At 48.7% G+C, this 19,989-nt stretch overlaps 1 protein-coding gene across 1 annotated transcript in view; it reads left to right on the top strand.

The window, feature by feature from the left end:
• Positions 1–19,989, top strand: part of Ext2 (exostosin glycosyltransferase 2) — a 153,480-nt gene that overhangs the window by 1,561 nt on the left and 131,930 nt on the right. Inside the window, 4 exon segments of the mRNA XM_028878997.1 lie at positions 7,390–7,955; positions 9,527–9,616; positions 16,249–16,343; positions 16,346–16,364. Of these exon segments, the coding sequence (XP_028734830.1) occupies positions 7,420–7,955; positions 9,527–9,616; positions 16,249–16,343; positions 16,346–16,364 (740 nt within the window). The 5' untranslated portion in view covers positions 7,390–7,419.

Genomic DNA, 19,989 nt, shown 5'->3' with positions numbered 1-19,989 from the left:
CTGCTGGATGAAGGGGCCCAGCATTTTTTTTTTTGGAGGGGAGGAGTTTGATGGGTTTGAAGGATGATACTTTGTAGGGTCTGTGTTGAAAGTCTTCTTGTGATCCAGGTCATGGTATGAAACTGGGCAGACAGAAGAACTGTGGCTTCAGCCTAGATGGATGCCTTAGGCGGGATTCAGCACAGGCTTATCAGCAGGGCTGGGCTGTGTGGAGGATGTAGCTCGGCTGGTAGAGTTCCCAGCATGCATGAGGCTCTGGATTGACTCTCCAGTAGCCCCATAAACTGGGGTGGGGGTGCATGCCTGCAGTCTTGGCACTCAGGAGGTGAGAGTGAGATGGCAAGTTTCTGACCAGCCTGGACTAATTAATTAGTTATGGATTTTCTTAATCTTAATTAATTACTTTATTACTTTTATTTTATATGCAAGTGTTTTGCTTAGATACATGCATGTGTACTATGTGTATGCAGTACCTGCAGAGCCAGAAGAGGGCATTAGAGCCCCTGGAACTGAAGTTCCAGATGGCTGTGAGCCTCCATGTAGATGCTGATTATTATTATTATTATTATTATTATTATTATTATTATTATTATTACTATATTGCTGGGGACCTAGGCCATGCTCAGCCAGCACTCTGTCCCTGGGCTGTAGCCCTGTTGCCATGTGCCCCCACTTCTTTTATTTTGGGTGTTTGTTCTGACTCAAGTGCTTTTGCACATCCTCAGCTTTCTTTCTCAGAATTGGTGTAGACGTTGGGTTTTGAACCAGCCTGTGAAGGTTTCCGTAAGCCAGGAAGAGTGTCCTGCCCAGGCTGGTATGGCATTGTCGTGCCTCAGCTCCCTGTCAGTCAGTTGGTTCTGAAGTGTGTTCTGTCTGAATCTTCGGGGCTCTTAGCAGAACTTAGTTGTTTGCGGAGCTCGGTGATCTGACCAGCTCCATCATCACCGTTCTCTTTTCTGGCTTCGCTCTGGCTTTTCTGAAGTCTTCTCCTGGCAGCTCCTTACGCTCATATTGTTTTTCCCAGTTTGGCAGACCATGCTAGTCGGTCTAGAAGTGGCCCTAGCAAGCAGCCCTGAGAACATGTCCTGAGACCTTCTTGCTCACCCTCAGATGGCAGCAAGGACCCCTCCAGCAGTGGAAAGCAAGGCATCAGGAAACCCTGTACTCTAGCGGAACAGCTGTAGGACCTCCTACCGGGGCAGCTTGGGGTGAGCTCCAGGTGGGAGGGAGGCAGCCCCAGCATGGTGGCTGTAGCTCTTGAGAGAGTATGGCCTGTGGTGATGGAAGGGTAGTGGCATTGGCTGCCTCTTGGCATCTTCCTTAGGAGCCTTCATAGCAGAGAATGCTAGGTTCTAGGCAGCCAGATGCCAGCTCAGGGCACATCACGAAACATGGGAGGTTCCATGGCAGTATGTCCTGCAGCTGGATGCAGATGTGATGATCATATTAGAGTTGAATCATCATCATGGCGGAACTGCTGAGGAGATGAAGGCACAGCCTTGGCATCTGTGGTCAAGGCCACGGTGGGAAGAAATCCTGGGATGGAGAGGCTGGGGACACTGAGAACTTGGATTCTTAGGATTCCCCAATCTCCGGCCTGGCAGCAGGTCTTTGAGGTAGAGGAGTTTCTTTGCCCAGGCTAGCCCATGCAGAGCCATCCCTGGGGCAGCTGCTTTGCCCAGGCTAGCCCGTGCAGAGCCATCCCTGGGGGCAGCTGCTTTGCCCAGGCTAGCCCGTGCAGAGTCATCCCTGGGGCAGCTGCTTTGCCCAGGCTAGCCCTTGCAGAGCCATTCCTGGGGCAGCTGCTTTGCCCAGGCTAGCCCTTGCAGAGCCATCCCTGGGGCAGATGCTTTGCCCAGGCTAGCCCTTGCAGAGCCATCCCTGGGGCAGCTGCTTTGCTCAGCATGGCTTGTCTGCTTCAGGGTCTGCCTCCACCTTCTCTGATGGCAGCTTCCCCTAAGTGGGGAGTCTTCAGATGTCTGTGGCTGCAGGACCTGGCTGTGTGGACTAACAGCAGCTGGGGGAAATGTGTGGAGTGGTGGGCTATAAAACTGGATGTACAGGGTGTGGAGGCAGGTACATTTTCTCATGATCCAGAGTTAATGACCCAGCTGGATATCAGGAGCTGGTCCTAACGTGCTGCTGGACAGGCTTGAAGCTTGGATGCAGCCATGACCTAAACCACTGGTTCTCATCCTGGGGTGAGTTCATTGTCCTCAGGGGTATTTAGCAATGTCTGGATATACTCTTGGTGGTTACTATTAGAGGTCTGGCTTTCACCAAGTAGAGGCCGAGGGTGCTACTGAAGCAGTTGTGATCTGTATAATAGCTTCCCAATGAGAGAGTTACCTAACTCAGAATGTTAGTAGAAGCCATGGCCAGGACTTTGGCCTCCAGTAAATGAGGGGAGGCATCAGGACTGCTGTGGCAGTGTTGAAGAAGCCATTGGAAGTTTGGGGAGGCAGATAGCTTAGATAGGTTGTTACTCAAGGCTAGAGATAACACCGCTTGCTCAGCCAGCCTCTGGGGGAGTCCACTCCCTTCACTCTGGTAATATGGAATGGCCAGGGAGGGGCTGGCACTCTGGTAATATGGAATGACCTTGAAGGGGCTGGCACTCTGGTAATATGGAATGACCAGGGAGAGGCTGGCACCTTTGAGACATAAGCTCAGCACTGACCCCCTGCAGGCTGGGATTGGCTTTTATGGTACCAAAGAACTGGGTTCCCAAGTTCCTGAGAAAGGTAGAGTTCTGTCGTATCAGTGGCCAGGTGGTGTCCTTAGCCGCATACAGCGAGGCAGACATGGTACCCATAGTGGATGGTAAGCAGGGACTCACCAGGCTGTCTTGACCCGCTGTGCTGTGACTAGGCCATGGTTCTAGAGCAGGGTAGAAGGGCAGCCAGCTCAGACACTGCCTGCTGTGTGTGTGTGTGTGTGTGTGTGTGTGTGTGTGTGTCCGTGTGTGTCCGTGTGTGTCCTTTCTTTTGGTTTTGCTGGCGTGAGATTATTTATTTCCTGTGTTTTCATGGGTGTAGTTAACCTCCTGGGTTTGGATTTTTTTCCTTCTAGTGTCTTCTGTAGGGCTGGATCTGTAGATAGATATTGTTTAAATCTGACTTTGTCATGGAATGTCTTGTTTTCTCCATCTGTGGTGACTGAAAGTTTTGCTGGGTATAGTAGTCTAGGCTGGCATATTTGGTTTCTTAGAGTCTGCAGCACATCTGTCCAGGCCCTTCTGGCTTTCAGAGTCTCCATTGAGTAGTCAGGTGTAATTCTAATAGGTCTGCCTTTATATGTTACTTGGTCTTTTTCCTTTGCAGTTTTTAATGTTCTTTCTTTGTTCTGTATGTTTAGTGTTTTAATTATTATGTGGTGAGGGGACTTTCTTTTCTGGTCCAGTCTGTAGGTGTTAGTGTTCTGTAAGCTTATTGTACCTTTATAGGCATGTCCTTCTTCAGGTTAGGAAAATTTTCTTCTATGATTTTGTTGAAAATATTTTTTGGGCCTTGAGCTGAAATTCTCCTTTTTTCTATTCTTATTATTTTTAGGTTTGGTCTTTTCATCCAGATTTCCTGGGTGTTTTGTGTCAGGAACCTTTTAGATTTAACATTTTCTTTGACTGATGTATCCATTTCTTCTATGGTATCTTCAGTGTCCAAGATTCTCTCTTCCATCTCTTGGATTCTGTTGGTGAAACTTGTCTCTGTAGTTCCTGTTCACATTACTCAGTTTTTCATTTCCAGATTCCCCCAGTTTGTGATTTCTGTATTGATTCTATTTCCATTTTCAGATTTTGAACAGTTTCATTTGTTTTCTTCAACTGTTTGTTTTTTCTTGGCTTTAAGGGATTTATTCATTTCTTGCAGTCGTTTGTGTTTTTCTGGATTTCTTTAGGGGATTTCTTCATTTCTTCTTTAAGGACCTCTGTCATCTTCATATAGTTGGTTTTAAGGTCTTCCTCTTGGGCTTCAGCTGTGTTGGAATATCAGGGCTGCTGTAGTAGGATGGCTGGGCTCTGGTAGAGACATATTGCCCTGGCTGTTACTGATTGTGTTCTTGCTTCTAGGCATTTAGGTTTGGGGTGATTATAGGCCTAGCTGCTGATTTCTGGGTTTGTCTTTGTTGGGTAGCTGTTCTATTCCTTGGTTTCTGCTTCCTCTCTGGATTTTCAGAGAGCACGTTGGCTGTGTGTTGCCTGTTTTCCTGGTATATGCAAGGGGAATGCTTGCTGGTGTGGAGACGGGGGAAGGGGAGGCCAGGGGAGGATGGTCTGTTACAGTGACTAGGGGAAACCCTGGAAATTGGGACTGAGGTAACAGAGAGAGTGGAGAAGGCCAGACAGCCTACCTAGTCTTCTGGGGGGCATGGCCTGTGGTTGAGTAGGGAGTGTCTGCCTGAGCTGGGGGCTGGGTTGCATCTACAAGGTGGGGAGAGGAGGCCGGGGAGATGGTCTGTGGGGTCCACAGGAGGCGTGGACAGCAGGGAGGGGAGGTTGCAGCTGGTGTTCCGTTGCAGTGCTAGGGGTGACCCTGCGAATTGGGTTTGGGGGAACAGAGAGAGTGGAGAAGGTCCGAGGGCAGCCTCTCTGGTCTTCTGGCCAAAAAGTGGATTTCATAGTGTGAATTGAAAGGTTGGAAACCTCTTGTGGGAAAGGAGTTGGTTTAAAGTTAGCAAAGGTCTCAGACTGACTCGGTACCGTAAGCTACCTTGGCCACCTTGCTCAGTGGTGGGTTCTCCAAGTCTGATTTAGACCAACAAGGATGAGCCGCAGTGGCGGGCCGTGAGTCCCCCTGGGGTGCTCCCCTTGTGGCGTTTGGTAACTACTGACTTAGAATTGAGGCAGACGGTGAGAGCTTGTTGGGAAAGTTTGCACATGGGCTGGTGGGGTACATTGTCTGCCTCAACGCTTCCTCTCTGCAAACCCTGGGGGCCATCCGGGGAGGCAGAGCCATAGCACACACCGGGCCTGGGGCCAGTGCGGTGACTGTTAGGGTGTCAGAGAGGCGATGCCTCTGGAGCCCCTATTCCTGCTGTGGAGGCACGTAGCATATATGGAGTGGCTAACACATATATCCCAAAGATCTTTAAGCGTAAGTGGATAGACTTCTGCATGTTAGTCCCGATTCCTGGGCATGCTTTGGTTCATGGTCTCGGAGATTTGAGTGAAATCACTTTTGACCGTGGCACATTTCCCTCCAACCTGGACTGGCAGTGATTGCAACTGCAATATTCAAGGCTGGAAAGTCTTCCAGTATGTGCGGTGATGGGGTGGGGGGCACTCTATTTAGCCAAAGTGAAAATGACTGATAAGCCCGCTGAGAACCTCTGGGTTTTTCAATAACTTCCCTCTGTGCTCAAAGTTACTCTGGCAAAGCAGTATTTAAGGGGCCCTTTGTAGTTTGGGGCTTCTACTTGAAATGCCAGTGTGGCTCATTGCAATCCTGGTCAGTCTGTAGCAGCCACCATCACACTCCAGGCTGTGTCCTGCCCACAGCACCTGGGTGTGAGCTATGGGAAGCTGGCTTGGTAAGCACCTTATGTTATGGTCTGCAGGGCAAGTGTGCCTGTCTTAGTCAGGGTTACTATTGCTGCGACAGAACACCATGACCAAACACAAGTCGGGGAGGAAAGGGCTATTTCACTCACAGTTCCATATGACAGTTTGTCATCAAATGCCATGTCGGGCAGGAACTGAAACAGGACAGGAATCTGGAGACAGGAGCTGATGCAGAGGCCATGATGAAGGATGCTGCTTACTGGCTTGCTCCCCATGGCTTGCTCAGACTGCTTTCTTATAGAACCCAGGACCACCAGCCCAGGGATGGCAGCACCTACAATGAATGGGCTGGACCTACCCCGTCAATCACTAATTTAGAAAATGCCTTACAGCTGCCTCTTACGGAGGCAGTTTCTCAATTAATGTTCTGTCTTTTCAGATGACTCTAGCTTGTGTCAAGTTGACCTAAGACTAGCCAGCATCCTGCCTTTTTGCTGAGCACTGAGCGGTTTCTTTTCTGTCTCAGCCCATGATGTTTACTGATTTTTTTTCTGCTGCTGTGTAACTGACCACAAAAACGCAGTGGCTTAGAGTGACAATGAGCATGTGGCCTTTGATGGGGACAGTGTGGCTATCTGAGGGTACCATCCACTGGTTGCTCAAACTCTGAGGTTTCTTGGGACCCAGGCTCACAGTCTCAGAATGTCCTCTATGTAAGTGCCAGACTGTGGGGACTTGCAGGGAAGGGGCTGGGCTTCTGCTCTTGAGCTGCAAAGTGCTGCTGTGTGTATTCATGGATGGGAGGAGCTGTCAGCATCTGGATTGACCACAGTGACTCTTTTCTTCTGTCCCCCCTCCTCTTTCCCTTACTCTGGTTCTCCTGCTGGGTTCACGTGTATACTTTTCAGTGAAACGGGCCAGCCTTTGCTTTCATTATAAGATACCAACCTGCGTTAGATTTAAAGATGGAGGCTGCTCTTCTGAGATGCCCCTGACCCGGCTCCACACTCTGCATCCCTTGCTTCCTCTTCTCTCCCTCACTAGGCCAGAGGCTCCTCTAGGTACGGTCAGCCTTGTCTCTGTCATAGTACCTAGTGAGTGAGTGAATGGAAACTGATTTTAGAGTTACAAAGCATCATTTTGGTCCAGGTAAACTATCACTGTAGGTCAGGTGAATGTTTCAGAATAAGTATCTGTAGTTATTTTGTTTTAGAATTTTCTTCTTGGGTCAGCACCTTCTTCCAGGCCCAACATTTTTTGGCTTATGCTTAAAGTGATATACATGGGGTTGAGGTTGGAGGGATGACTCAGCAGTTAAAAGCACTGGCTGCTCTTCCAGGGGACCCATGTTCCATTCCCAGCACATACATGGAAGCTCACAACTATCTGTAACTCTAGTTCCAGGGGAGACAGTGTCCTTTTCTGGCCTCCATGGGCACCAGGCACACACATGTATACAGGCAAAAATACTTATACAGAAAATGGATAAATTTAAAAGATGAATATAAATAGGGCATAGCTATAATTTTATATTGTGTATGACATATTATATATTTATGTATAGCATTAAATACTAAATTTATCCTATATGTAAGAATACATATTTGCATATATTAGCAGTGTCAAAAATCCTTGTCATTTTGATGCCCTGTGCTTATAATCACAGTCTTTGAGACACAGAGGCAGGAGGATCAGGGGATTAAGGCCATCATGGGCTATGTAGCAAGTTCAGGGCCAGCCTGCGCTATATGAGACCTTGTTTTGGAAAAAAAAAAAGAGAGAGAGAGAAATTAAATAAAAGTATTAAAAGTTGAACAATCCAATCCTTTCGGGGTGTTGCTTGCCATCCTAAACATTTGCTTTTTCCCACGTTTGTCTGTGTTGACCAGGTGTGTGAGGAAGAGGCTCTCTGTGTCGTCATGTGCGCGTCAGTCAAGTACAACATCCGGGGTCCCGCCCTCATCCCCAGAATGAAGACCAAGCACCGGCTCTACTACGTCACCCTCTTCTCCATCGTCCTCCTGGGCCTCATCGCCACAGGCGTGTTCCAGTTCTGGCCCCACTCCATCGAGTCCTCCAGCGACGGGGGTGTGGAGAAGCGCAGCATCCGGGAAGTGCCGGTGGTCAGGCTGCCGGCTGCCAGCCCCATCCCAGAGCGGGGGGACCTCAGCTGTAGAATGCACACGTGTTTCGATGTCTACCGCTGTGGCTTCAACCCCAAGAACAAAATCAAGGTGTACATCTACCCCCTGAAAAAGTACGTGGACGACGCGGGTGTCCCAGTGAGCAGCACCATCTCCCGGGAGTACAACGAGCTGCTGACGGCGATCTCAGACAGCGACTACTACACCGACGACATCAGCCGGGCCTGCCTCTTCGTCCCCTCCATCGACGTGCTGAACCAGAACCCCCTTCGCATCAAGGAGACGGCACAGGCTCTGGCCCAGCTCTCCAGGTACCTGACACCTAGCCGCCAGAGCCCGAGGGACGGTCTGGAGGGAAGGGGAGAGACGGGAGCGTGTCCCCTGCTGATGTGCCCCCCAGATGCTTCAGCTCACACGTGTGTGAGTGACCCATGTGTAGCAGGAGGTTTGTGCTGTGAGCTCCGGCCGTGGGGCTGTCATCCTGCGGCTGTGGCGGCCTGTGGCTTCGTGGAGTTTAGAACTAAGGGAAGCTCTCCTGCTAGACTTCTCCTTGTAGATTAAAAGGCACAGCCGTCTACCCCAGGCACTCGGGTCATTCCCGTTTGCTGTGAAAAGCCTGGAAAGGCAGGCAGCTCAGCAAAAGGAATGTAAGATTTATTCCACCCTCTGCCTCTGAGAGGTAAGCACTATTACTGTTTCACTGGGCTTATTCAGTCTTTTTTTGTTTCTGGTATGAAATTGCTGTGTGTGTGTAATTATGCACATTTTTGGCCAGGAATGGCATCATGTGATCATACTCCAAAGAAGCTTCAATTCTCATAATGTATTGTGAATATCTTTCCAAATAATTTAATGGTGGTGTGTGTGTGTGTGTGTATGTGTGTGTATGTATGTGCGCGTGCACATGAGAGCACTAGAATGCACACACACACAATGTCTATGCAAAGGCCAGAGATTGATGTTGGGTGTCTTTATCACCCTCCATCTTATTTTATTTATTTATTTATTATTTATTTATATTTTTTATTTTTTTGAGACAGGTCTCTCACTGAACCTGGAGCCTGCCCATTTGGCTAGGTGGCTGGTCATTGAGCCCGGAGATCTTCCTGTCTGTGCCTCCCAGCAGTGGGGTTACAGGCATGCTCCTCTGCACCTGGCTTTTGTAAAGGTGCTGAGAATTGAACTCAGGTCCCCAGGCTTGTACGGCACGCACTATGCTGACTGGGTCATCTCCCTAGCCCCTCACATTCTTTTTTTATATAATTTTGAAGGTTGTGTGCTATTCCATTTTATGGATATTCTGTATATATTTAATCAGCTGCCTATAATTTGTTTACTTTTGTTTCTTTTAAATTTTTATTTAAATGTGTATGGATATTTTGCCTGCATGTATGTCTGTGTACCACATGAATGCCTGGTGTCCTACAGGCCAGAAGAGAGCATTGGATCCCCTGGAACTGGAGTTATAGATAGTTGTGAGCCATTATGTGGGTGCTAGGATTAGAACCTTGGTCCTTTGGAAGAGCAGCCAGTGTTCCTAACCACTGAGCCATCTCTCCAGTCCTACTTTTGCTTCTTGAGCATTTAGGTGGGTCTCAGGTTTTTGGGTTTATTTTTATGTTTAAATGATCAGAAATGGTGATGTAGCAGATGAGCTGTAAGTACACATCTTTCCATTTTTGTTTTAACCTGTTGTCCCTTTGGGTGTTCAGAAGTTTCTTTGCACCTGGGAGGCCTTGCTGTTGTGGCCACTTACACCTGTGTCTCAGCAGGTGGCGCTGTTGCAGGCTTGGATAGTTTGCACATGTGATCCAGCATCATCATACCCTCATTTCTTCAGGGTTGAAGTGTGGACTCTCTTAATTGTTTGCTTTCTCAATAGGTGGGATCGAGGAACAAATCACCTGCTGTTCAACATGTTGCCTGGAGGTCCCCCAGACTACAACACTGCCCTGGATGTCCCCAGAGACAGGTGAGCATTTGGGAGGCTGTCCTATGATGGATTTCTGAGGATTAGGTAAGTTAAATAGGAATCATTTATTTCCATGAAATTGGGTTCCTAGATGCAGGTGAGGTGGCGCACACCTTTAATCCCAGCATTTGGGAGGTAGAGGCAGGCGGATCTTTGAGTTTGAGGCCTGTTCCAGGATAGCCAGGGATACACAGGGAGAAACCTGTCTTACAATAGATAGATAGATAGATAGATAGATAGATAGATAGATAGATAGATAAAGGAATTAGGTCCCTGAACCTGCTGGGATATATTTTACGATCAGAATTGCTTATTAAACTAGAAAATCCTCTGAGGCATTTCTCTCCTTAAGACAGGAATTCGGAAGCTGTTAACCTGTGGAAGCAGTTGGAGCTGGGGTCCTGGGACAGCTTGAAGAACCGTCTTATTTTCCTAGTCTGGGCTGGTGTTAGTTTCAAGTGTAGCATCCAGTTCCCAAGCCAATTAGGATAATGGTTGTCCATCCATGCTTTCTGAATTGGGGTTCACTTGCCAAAAGTGGTCCTGTAGCTCCTGAGGAGAGAAGGGTGGATGTGTAAAGGTCCCCGAAGCCTGTACTGTGAGGGCAGCCAGGGGGCTCAGGGCATCATTGCCGTGTTGTTTATTGATCGGTCCAGCTTTCCAGTCTCCTCCCCTCCATCTATCCCTTGTTTTTTATTCCACACAGTCACTTCATCAAAAATACTCCCACTCACGGAAGCTCACCATGTTTCCTCCTTTCTGGTAAAGCTTCCCAAACAGGCCGAAGTGGGCAGAGGTGGCCAGCGGTCGTGCTCCTGACGCCGAGCTCACTCATTACACCTCTCTGCCCTTTCATGCATCAGTTGACTCACTTTAGCCCAAGGCTCCTGGAAAGTTCCAGAATGAGGTGCTGCGCTTGCCTCCTCTGTTAGTGTTTGGCTTACAGCTTTGAGGAAAGCAGAAAGTTTGGCCCCAGCTCAGGACAGTGTTCAGGTTACAGGAGTGTTGTACGAGTGTGTGAGCAGATTTTATTTATTCCACAGTCTTGTTAGATGATGCTGAACTTGAGATCAGTGTTACTGACAGAGGTCTCATCTTGAGACCAGCTGTGTTCTCAGAGGCTAACGTTATCATCTGTGGAAATATACACTGTGTCATGTGTCTGCCCAGATGGTTCATCTAATAAACCTTCTAGGCTTCCAGTCAGTTTTGATTTTCTGTCTGGAAGACACATGATAATGTAGAGAGCCTTGTGGCCAACAGAGGGCAGTGTGGCTGCCACACAGGCAGAGAGAGCCCCGTGGACAACAGAGGGCAGTGTGGCTGCCACACAGAAAGCCCTGTGGCCAACAGAGGGCAGTGTGGCCACACAAGTCTGCGCAAGCACTTCCCCCAGGCTGTCCGTGACTGGCCTCCTGACTGAGCTGCTCTTATAGACGCCTAGAAAAGCAGAAATGTGTAAGGAATACGGGCAGAAGAAGGATAACCAAATTCTAAGGTTGTAGAACTGAGAGAACCAACATCACATAAATGTTAAGGGAATGATTGCCCCCACCGGCGTTAAAATGAAATAGGCTATGTGTATGTGGGCCCAGGACCCTTGCTGAGGCCCGAATAGTTGCTGATGTCCTGAGGGCAGGGAGGAGCTGTTGGGGTACACTCCTGTTTGGGGTGTGCTTTAGGAAGGCTCGGTTCTGTTGTTCTGTTTGGAACATTTCACTTAAAAATTTCCTAGTCTCACGATGTAGACCCAGCTGGCCTGGAGCCAGGCTGGCTGTGAAATTCATAGAGATCCGTGGCCTGCCTGTCTCCCGAGTGCTGGGATTAAAGGCGAGTGCCACCATGCCCAATGGGACACTTTGCTTCTGCTGGGATCTTGATGTATGCTCTGTGGGTGTCACTGATCTTTATTTTTAATCAAGTGTTAAATGTGAGAAGGGGCCAAATGGGCAGAAGACGGTCGGAGTTTTAGTAGTTGGTGCCTGGGTGTTAGAACCAGAAGGCGAGCTTGTTCTCATCCGCATGTACTTGGCCTCCATCTTGGCTGCCGTACATTTCACTCTGATGCCTTGGTAGCTTTCTGTGTGGGAGGAGTCATAGCCTTGTTTCTAAGTCTCTATCCTCTGTCCTTGCTAGCGTGTTTGGAGGAGTGTACAGTAGCATCATCTGGAGCTGGATGTCTGCTCTGGAAATAGAAGGCAGGTGGATTAGATTAGATCTTGGAAGTCCAAATTCATGGATGTGCTTGCTCATATGATATTTTGTTTTGTTTTGCTTTTTGAGACAGGATTTCTCTGTGTATCCCTGGCTATTCTGGAACTGGCTTTGTAGACCAGGCTAACTTCAAACTCAGAGATCCACCTGCCTCTGCCTTGCGAGTGCTGGGATTAAAGGTGTGCACCACCACTGCCTGTCTGCTTATATGGTATTTTGCTTAAAGAAATGTAAGGATCTGAACTGAATTAGAATCCAGGGCCTTCCGTGTGCTAAGAAAGTGCTCTACCACTGAGCTGTAGTCCAAAACCCAAATGTATCTTTTATGCTGCTCTAATGTTTCCTATTTCTCTTAGAGTTTTTAGCAACAGTACATGTGACACATAGGTGTTTTGCACAAGAGTTGAGCTGTATCCAAGTGTGTAAGGGATCAAACTAAACAGCCTGCTCCTTCCAGTTTCATGAGAGAGAGAGAGAGAGAGAGAGAGAGAGAGAGAGAGAGAGCGCCTCACCGTTAGAATAGTGTCTTAGTTTTGTTCCCCGTTTCTCTGATGAACACCCTGACAGAGCAGCTTTGGGGAGACGGGGTTTATGGGTTTTATTTGGCTTCAGCCCATCATTTCGAGGACATGAAGAGCAATGTGAAGCAGCTAGTCACATCCACAGTGATGAGCAGAGGGAATGGCGCATGTTTCCTCGGCTGGGATGCTCTACTCTGTACAATCCACACCCACACCCAGGGAATCATAGTGGCGCCTACTTGGTGGCTGGGTCTTCCCATATAAAGTAGCATAATTAAGATAACCTCCTCTCCCCCAGACATGCCCACACGCCAGCCTAATCTAGAAAACTCCTTATTACAAATCCTTTCCCAAGTGATTCTACATTGTGCTAACTTGACAATTAAAACTGTCACAACTATTTTGCTTTTCTAGTCCTTTTTACACACACACACACACACACACACACACACACACACACACGCACACGCGCACACACACATACATGCACACCCTCCCACATTCAGTTTAACTTTAGTAGGAGCATATTAGACCTCTTCGATGCTTAACTAATGTTCATTTTTTCAGGTATATTCTAGAGTATTACTACCTTGGCTTTCATTAGTCTTCCTTTGAATATGTCTTGTACATATTTCTGCAGTGGTGTGGGTGTCTATATTCATTTATTTGAACTTGTTAGGGAAACGTAAATCCTGTACAAGAGAATCGAGGATAGCACAGTGAACTCTGTACCCACTCTCAGCTTCATCCCCTCCTGGCCAGTCCTGCCCCAGCTGTTCAGAATGTGCTCTCCTCCAATTATCTAGAAGCAAATTCCAGACCTCATTACATGTGCAGACAATCCTGTGTGGATCTCCGAATTAACTACAACACTATTACCATATGTAAAATATTGACAGTACTTAGACAAAGATTTATTTTTATTTAAGTGTGTATGTGTGCGTATGCCTGCATGAGTTTGTGTGCACCTCAGGTGGGTAGGTTCCCTTGGAGGCCAGAGGGCATGAGATCCCCTGGAACTGGAGTTACTGACAATTGGGGATGCTGAGACCCGAACCCTGGTCTGCTGTAAGAACAGTAAGCACTCCTAACTGCAAAGCCATCTCTCCAGCCATATGGTATTTTTTTGGTGGTGTTTTTGAAACACACTCTCTCTCTGTAGTACAGACTAGCCTCAAACTCACAATCTGTAGCCGCAGGTTTCAAAGCTGAGATTACAGGCATACACCACCATGCTCTGTTCAACAATATTTCTTTTTAATTGTTGTTTTGTTTGTTTGTTTTTGAAACAGAGTCTCACTAAGGAGACCAGTCTGGCCTCAAACTCATAAATACCCACCATTCTCTGCCTTCCTAGTGCTGAGATTAGAGACATGTGCCATGCCGAAACATGCTCAACAATACTTCTTTAAATAAACTGATAAACTAGGCACCTCTGTTTGGCACTCTGCTCAGCAATAGGAGGAGGCCTGTGAGCTCCTTGTGTGCATGGGAGTCAGGAGGGCGGTGGGAGCAAGGCTCGGTGCTGGCGACAGAGGAGGCGTCCCAGAGTCAGGGAGCCCTGGCTAGCTCCATGCTGGAGACCTTCCCTATCGACCCCTTGGCCTGCCAGTCGGTAGGGTCATTAACTCAGCCTTCCTGGCCACAAGTTTTCGATTCCATCTCTTGCAGAACTGAGCTCCAGTTTGGGAATCTGTGATGGGAAAACAGAATGCCCTGCTCAGACGTTCTCCCTGCAGTCAATGTGAAACATGTGTCCTGGGAAGTGAGGGCAGCTGGCACCCTGTATTGTAATGCCATGGGAAGCTGGGCTGAAGAGGCTGGGGTTTACAGGGGGAGGGGGGATCCTCAGTACAGGCCTGGCCTGAGGACAGTTTGACCTCCTGCCATCAAGGTTCTTTTGAGATCACAATCAGAGATGATGATGATGTGTGTGTTGGGGTGTGTGTGTGTGTGTGTGTGTGTGTGTGTGTGTGTGTGTACACATGACACAGGCCTGCTTCAGACACACTTCTCCACCATATCTGCACACCTGCCCCACGCCTCTGCAACATATTAACGTGTTTGGGGCCACAACAGAATAATGGAATAACAGTGAGGGTTGATGTGAGAAAGGAAGCATGCTCTGCAGCCCCCCCACCCCCCCCGGCCCCTTCCTGTAGTCCTGTAGGCGGACAGTAACGGTATCGTCACCTACAATGCTGGCTTACCTGTGCTGCCTGGTGCCTGTCTATAGCACCCACGTCTGTTTCTCTGCACAGCAGCCCTGGGCCCTGCAGGGTCTGCTTGCCATCACAGCCATGGAACCCGTCCAAGTTCATGCTGGATGGATTCAGTGCTGCATGCTAATCAGGCAAACATCAGAGCGTGTGTTGGTACTGAGGATAGTTATACTGCGTCTTAGAAGTAGTAGACAGGAAGCTGGAGAGGTTCTGAGCCTGCTTGTTACCCCACTTGGCAGTTCTTGGTTTCAGAGTGCTTAAGCAAACAGAGTGGAATTTCCAGGGGTGGTTTGAACACCTCTGAACTTAGACTGGCCACGTTAGACGGGAATATAAGTTGTCATCAGGGTGTGGAGGGGATTGGTAGCAATCAATATTGAGAAGAAAAATGTGGTTTCTCAGTTCAGACATTGTGCGCAGACTCCGAGGCATGTGCAACTGGCAAAATCACCCCAGAGAGTGCTTTCGGTGGATGGGTTGGGGCCCTAGGAGAGAAGACAGCCGAGGGTGGTGTGACCCACACCTGCTCCCTTTGTCTGGTGAAGTGTCATCATGGCACTTGCCGGACCCAGTTAAAACCATGTGGTGGGTGTTTTCTAACTAGGGAGAAGGCGTGCTGGTGCCCACAGACTCCAAGAGAGGCTCTAGTGCATGGCCTATCCCTGTTTCCCAGTTAGGGAATGGATTAATAAGACCCACGCTGGGAGGGGCAGTGGCAGCTGCTGGAGGCTGTGTGAGCGACACAGCCCTGGCAGGGCAGAGGGAGAGCTGCTTGTCCAGGGACCAGAGAGTCTGGGCTGATTGGTGTGAGATGTGGTACCTGCCGGCTACCACTGCTTTTCTTGTCTGTAGTCTCGTGAGATCCCAGGAGAGGGTGAGAAATGATACCCAGTCTTCCTGCAGACCTGCCATTACTCCTGTTGCTGTGGGTGTGTCGAGAATAAAGGTATGGAGGCTGGAGAGCTGGCTCAGTGGTTAAGAACACGGGCTGCTCTTCCGGGGGATCTGGGTTTGATTCCCAGCACCCACATGGCTGTTCTGTACAACTTTCTGTATAACTCTAACCCAAGGAGATCCCATGCCCTTTCTGGCCTCTGCAGGTATACATGCAGGCAAAACACTCATACACATTAAAAATAATAAAATAAAATTTTAAAAAAGGATAAGGCTTTCCAGGGAGGCGCGTGGTGTTCGAAGGAGGTAACACAGGGGCTGACAATATATCTCAGTGGGTAAGGGGGGCTTGCTGCCAAGCTTCATGACCTGAGTTCTGTCCTGCAACCCGCATGGTGAATGGAGAGCACAGACTCTCACAACTTATCCTCCGACCTCTACTCATGTACTGTGGTGCATGCACACGTGCAAATACACACACACACACAACACACACACACACACACACATCTATATACACACACCAAAAAATAGAAATGTAGTTCAATTTTTTTAAAGTAAGGGAAGGCTCTAGGCAGTGGAGGAAAGCTGTTGTTATTGATGGAAGCAGCTGATGCCCGGGTGGTGCACTGAGTTAGGGTTGTATCCGTGTTTCTCAAGCACAGGGACTCTCATATTATCTGTTGTGTTTATTAAGACTCAGTCATTGCCATCCCTTCCCATGGCGTTTATCACGACGACCTTTCTTGCTCAAATGTTTACCGAAGTCTTTTCTCTGCAGGGCGCTGTTGGCTGGTGGCGGCTTTTCTACCTGGACTTACCGGCAGGGCTATGACGTCAGCATTCCTGTCTTCAGCCCACTGTCAACTGAGGTGGCTCTCCAGAGAAAGCACCAGGGTAAGGTGGCTCAGCCCAGGCAGTGTGCCATTACAGAGCGTGGGTGCTGGCAAGGCTCGGAGTGGGGTACCCTGGCAAGCAAGGTGTCTACTTCAGGCCAGAGTCAGGAGTGTGCTGGCCTACCCCACCCATCTTGCTTTTCTTATAGCTTTCAGTATCGTAGGAAGCTCGTGGGCTGTCTGCTAAGTTCACAGACCAGAAACCAGTGGCATCCTGCCCCCACTTCAGACAGCAAATTAACAAGTCTATCCTGTGAGAAGTGTTCCTCTGGATCTGCCTGCATCAGCCCACTGCCATCTCCTGTGGGATGCTAAGTGATGTCCTGTTTTGTGTCCCTGACTCTAGTCTCACTACCATCCAGCCTGGTCTTGCCCTTCCAGGGCCTGCCGGGTAACGCCACACTTCCCCGAATGCCTGTCACAGCTGTCTGGTGTCTGGCCTGTCTCCCGTGCAAGTCTTCTCTTGAAGGATTTTCCCTTTAGTTTTTTAGAACAGGTTTTACTCCCCTGTTATTCTGTGAACTCTTCATCTGTGAGTGTGTGAGTGTGTGTGTGTGTGTGTGTGTGTGTGTTGTGTACACATGTTTATGTGTGTTGTATATGCACGTATGTATTTGTGGGGGGTCTTGTGCGCATATTTATGTATATAGACAAGGATGGCCCTCGGGTATCTGTCCTCTGTTGCTGTCCACTTCTTGTTTTTTGAGGCAGGGTCTCTCTCTGAACCAGAGCTCATCCATATGGCTAGGCTGACTAGCCAGTGAACTTCGAAGATCTTCTTGTCTCTGCCCTTCAATCCCTCCCATCTCTCAGCCTCCCACCCAGGCTGTGCTCTAGACACATGCTGCCATGTCTGGCTTTCCACAGTGTCTCTGGGGATCTGAACTCAGGTCCTGAAGCTGTGCATCAGGTAGTCTGCCAACCAAGCCATGTCCTAATCCCTGCCTGGCAGTCTTCCTCCTTATCTCTGTCAGTCTAACGGCCTGCCCTGCTCATCCTTTAGGTTTCAACTTGAAACTGCTTAGTTGGGGAAGGGTGGGCCGCAGTTTCTCTTCCCTGGGAGCAGATCCCCTGTATTATGTTCCCACTGCAGGCGTCCCCTCCTAGGATGACACTTGTGCAGTGGCACCATGACTCTTGGAAGGCCTGTCTGCTTTGGTCTTTGGATTCTGTCAGTGCGATGGAGTACAGGCCAGGTCTGCTGTTTAACCACCAGAGTGGGTCTGACATTTAGTTGGCTCATATTTTCGTACGTGCCGTAAGGGGAGAGGTCTGGTTGCCTGGACGTGGTGGGCTTTCCGTCTAACCCTTTCTTTGCTGGAGACTATTTGGAAGTTGTTTCATGGGGGAGCTCAGTGAGCTTTAAACAGACACGATGAGGATAGGAGCATCCTTTGCTTGAATGAGAAGCACCCAGATACGTAGCTGAGTGAATGTCCTACCAGGTGACGCTCGAGACCGACTCACAGTTTGATAGAAAGGAATCTCAAGGTGCTCTTCACCCAGAGAACCATTAGGCCCGTTCTCTGAGCATACCAGACTCAGAAGCCTGTGTGGACTCTGAGAAGCCAGTGTACACTCCCTAGGATAAGACAGTGCCTTCTTGTGTGTGTTCTACCCCTGTGGCCTGGAGCCAGCCAAGCCCTGAAGTATCTGCAGCAGTTCTTTAGCAAATGTTTGGACCCTGTGCCAAGCCCGGGTCAGCTCCAGGTACTTTGCTGTAACCCTCGGAAAGGGCAAAGCAGGGCTGCGTGGTCTGTACACAGCAGCACAGAGTCCTCCTGGGGGCGGCTCCCGGGTGTGACGTCATTACATTTAAGTTGATAGTAACTCACAGACTGTATATCCAGTGTTTTAAAGTGTAAAATCCCGGCAGTGGGGGTGTTGTTGCTTATTCAGAATTGTGTAATTCTCATCAATACCCCTATCTTAATTCTAGAACATTTTACCACTCTCCAAATACCGTCAGTAGCTGTCACTTGTCATCTCTGCTCAGGGCAGCGTCTGCTCGCCTCTTTCCTTTCTCTGGTTCTGCTCTGGACACTTCATGCTGGTGTGATCAGGCCTTTTGTGTCCATGTTCTTCCACCGAGTGTCTTTTTGCACTTTCCCCAAGCCGTAGCATGGAGCAGGCACTCTCTCATTGGCTGTTTGATTGTGTGTCTGCACCATGTTCGATTCACCCAGTCACCAATGGATGGCAGCTGTGATTATTTCTAATGTCTAGCTGGACTGAACATGCTGCTCTGGACTTTCAAGTGCAGGCTTTTGTGGGGGCCTGTGTTTTCAGTTCCCTGGGCGTTATATCGAGGAGTGGCATTGCTGAGCCATGTGGTATTTCTCTTGTAACTTGCAGAGGACACACCAGACCCATTCCCAAAGGTTACAGCGCTGCGCCAGCCAGCCAGCGCTGTATACCGTTTCCAGTCCCCGTCTTCAGAGCTCTGCCGTCGTCTGCCCTCTGGATTCTGGCCATCCTAGGACATGTGGGCACTGTATCCCTGTTGCTTTGCTTTTCCCCAGTGACCCCGCCTGCCGCTGCCTGTCTTTCTCTTGTGCTTATGGTCATTTATATAACTTCTTTGGAGAAATGCCTGTTCATAGCATCTGCTCATTTTAAATCGACTCGTCTTCTTGTTGTAGAATTTTAACAGTTTTTATGTAGTCCAGGCATAGGGGCCTCACTGGGTATGTGATTTGCAAATATTCTCTCCTGTTCTGTAGGCTACTTTCCACTTCCTTGATAGTGACCTTTGAGGTACAAAAAGTTCTACTTTTGATGAAGTTCAGTTTCTTTGTGTGTGTGTGTGTGTGTGTGTGTCTGTCTGTCTGTCTGTCTCGGGTTGGGGAGTGGCATTTGTGTTTGTGTTTGGAGGCCCGAGGCTGAAGTTAGATGTCCTCCTCATTTGCTCTCCACCTTGGTGGTTGAGACAGGGTCTCTCACTGGATCTGGAGTTCACCCATTCATGGAGACTACAGTGCTGGCCAATGACCCTCTAGAGTTCCCGGGTCGGTCTCTCCAGGACTAGGACTGCAGGTACATGCCACCGCATGTGTGCTAGGTATTGGCATATAGACTCAGGGCCTGAGGCTTTCACAGAAAGCCCTTTCCTGCCTGGATGTCTCCCAGCCCCCAGTAGATCTGATTTTTGCTTAGGTTGCTTGTACTTTTGGTGTAAGTGTCAACAGTGAAAAGAGAGACCATTGCCGGATCAAGCCTATGCTCGATGTGCACGCATGTTCTCTTTTCGGAGTTTTTGTTGTGTTGGGTGTGTGATGTGTTTTGAGTGTGCTCTGTGAGGTAGAGTCACATCCGTTCTCCTGCTTGTCTATCTCCAGTTGTCTCAGCACCACTTGTATACTCAGACCCGTGTTGAGATAGACCTGGCCATGAAAGACAGACTTATGTTTGGACTCTCTGTGCTGGTTGTCATCGTGTGTCAGTCCTTGTGGAAGGACCTCTGTGGCTCAGTTACTGTAGCTCTGCACTAAATTTTGAAGTCGGTAAACTGAGTTCTCCAACTTCGTGACCTTTTCAAGGTTTTCCCTGGCTACTCAAAGCCCATTGCGTTTTATTATTTTTGATACAACACAACTTCAATACAATTTTAAAGCATTGAGTCTGGG

Source organism: Peromyscus leucopus, chromosome 4 (assembly GCF_004664715.2).
Source record: "Peromyscus leucopus breed LL Stock chromosome 4, UCI_PerLeu_2.1, whole genome shotgun sequence".
NCBI classification, from domain to species: domain Eukaryota; kingdom Metazoa; phylum Chordata; class Mammalia; order Rodentia; family Cricetidae; genus Peromyscus; species Peromyscus leucopus.
Note: the sequence above shows the minus strand (reverse complement) of the source record. Positions and strands in the feature narration are given on the sequence as shown.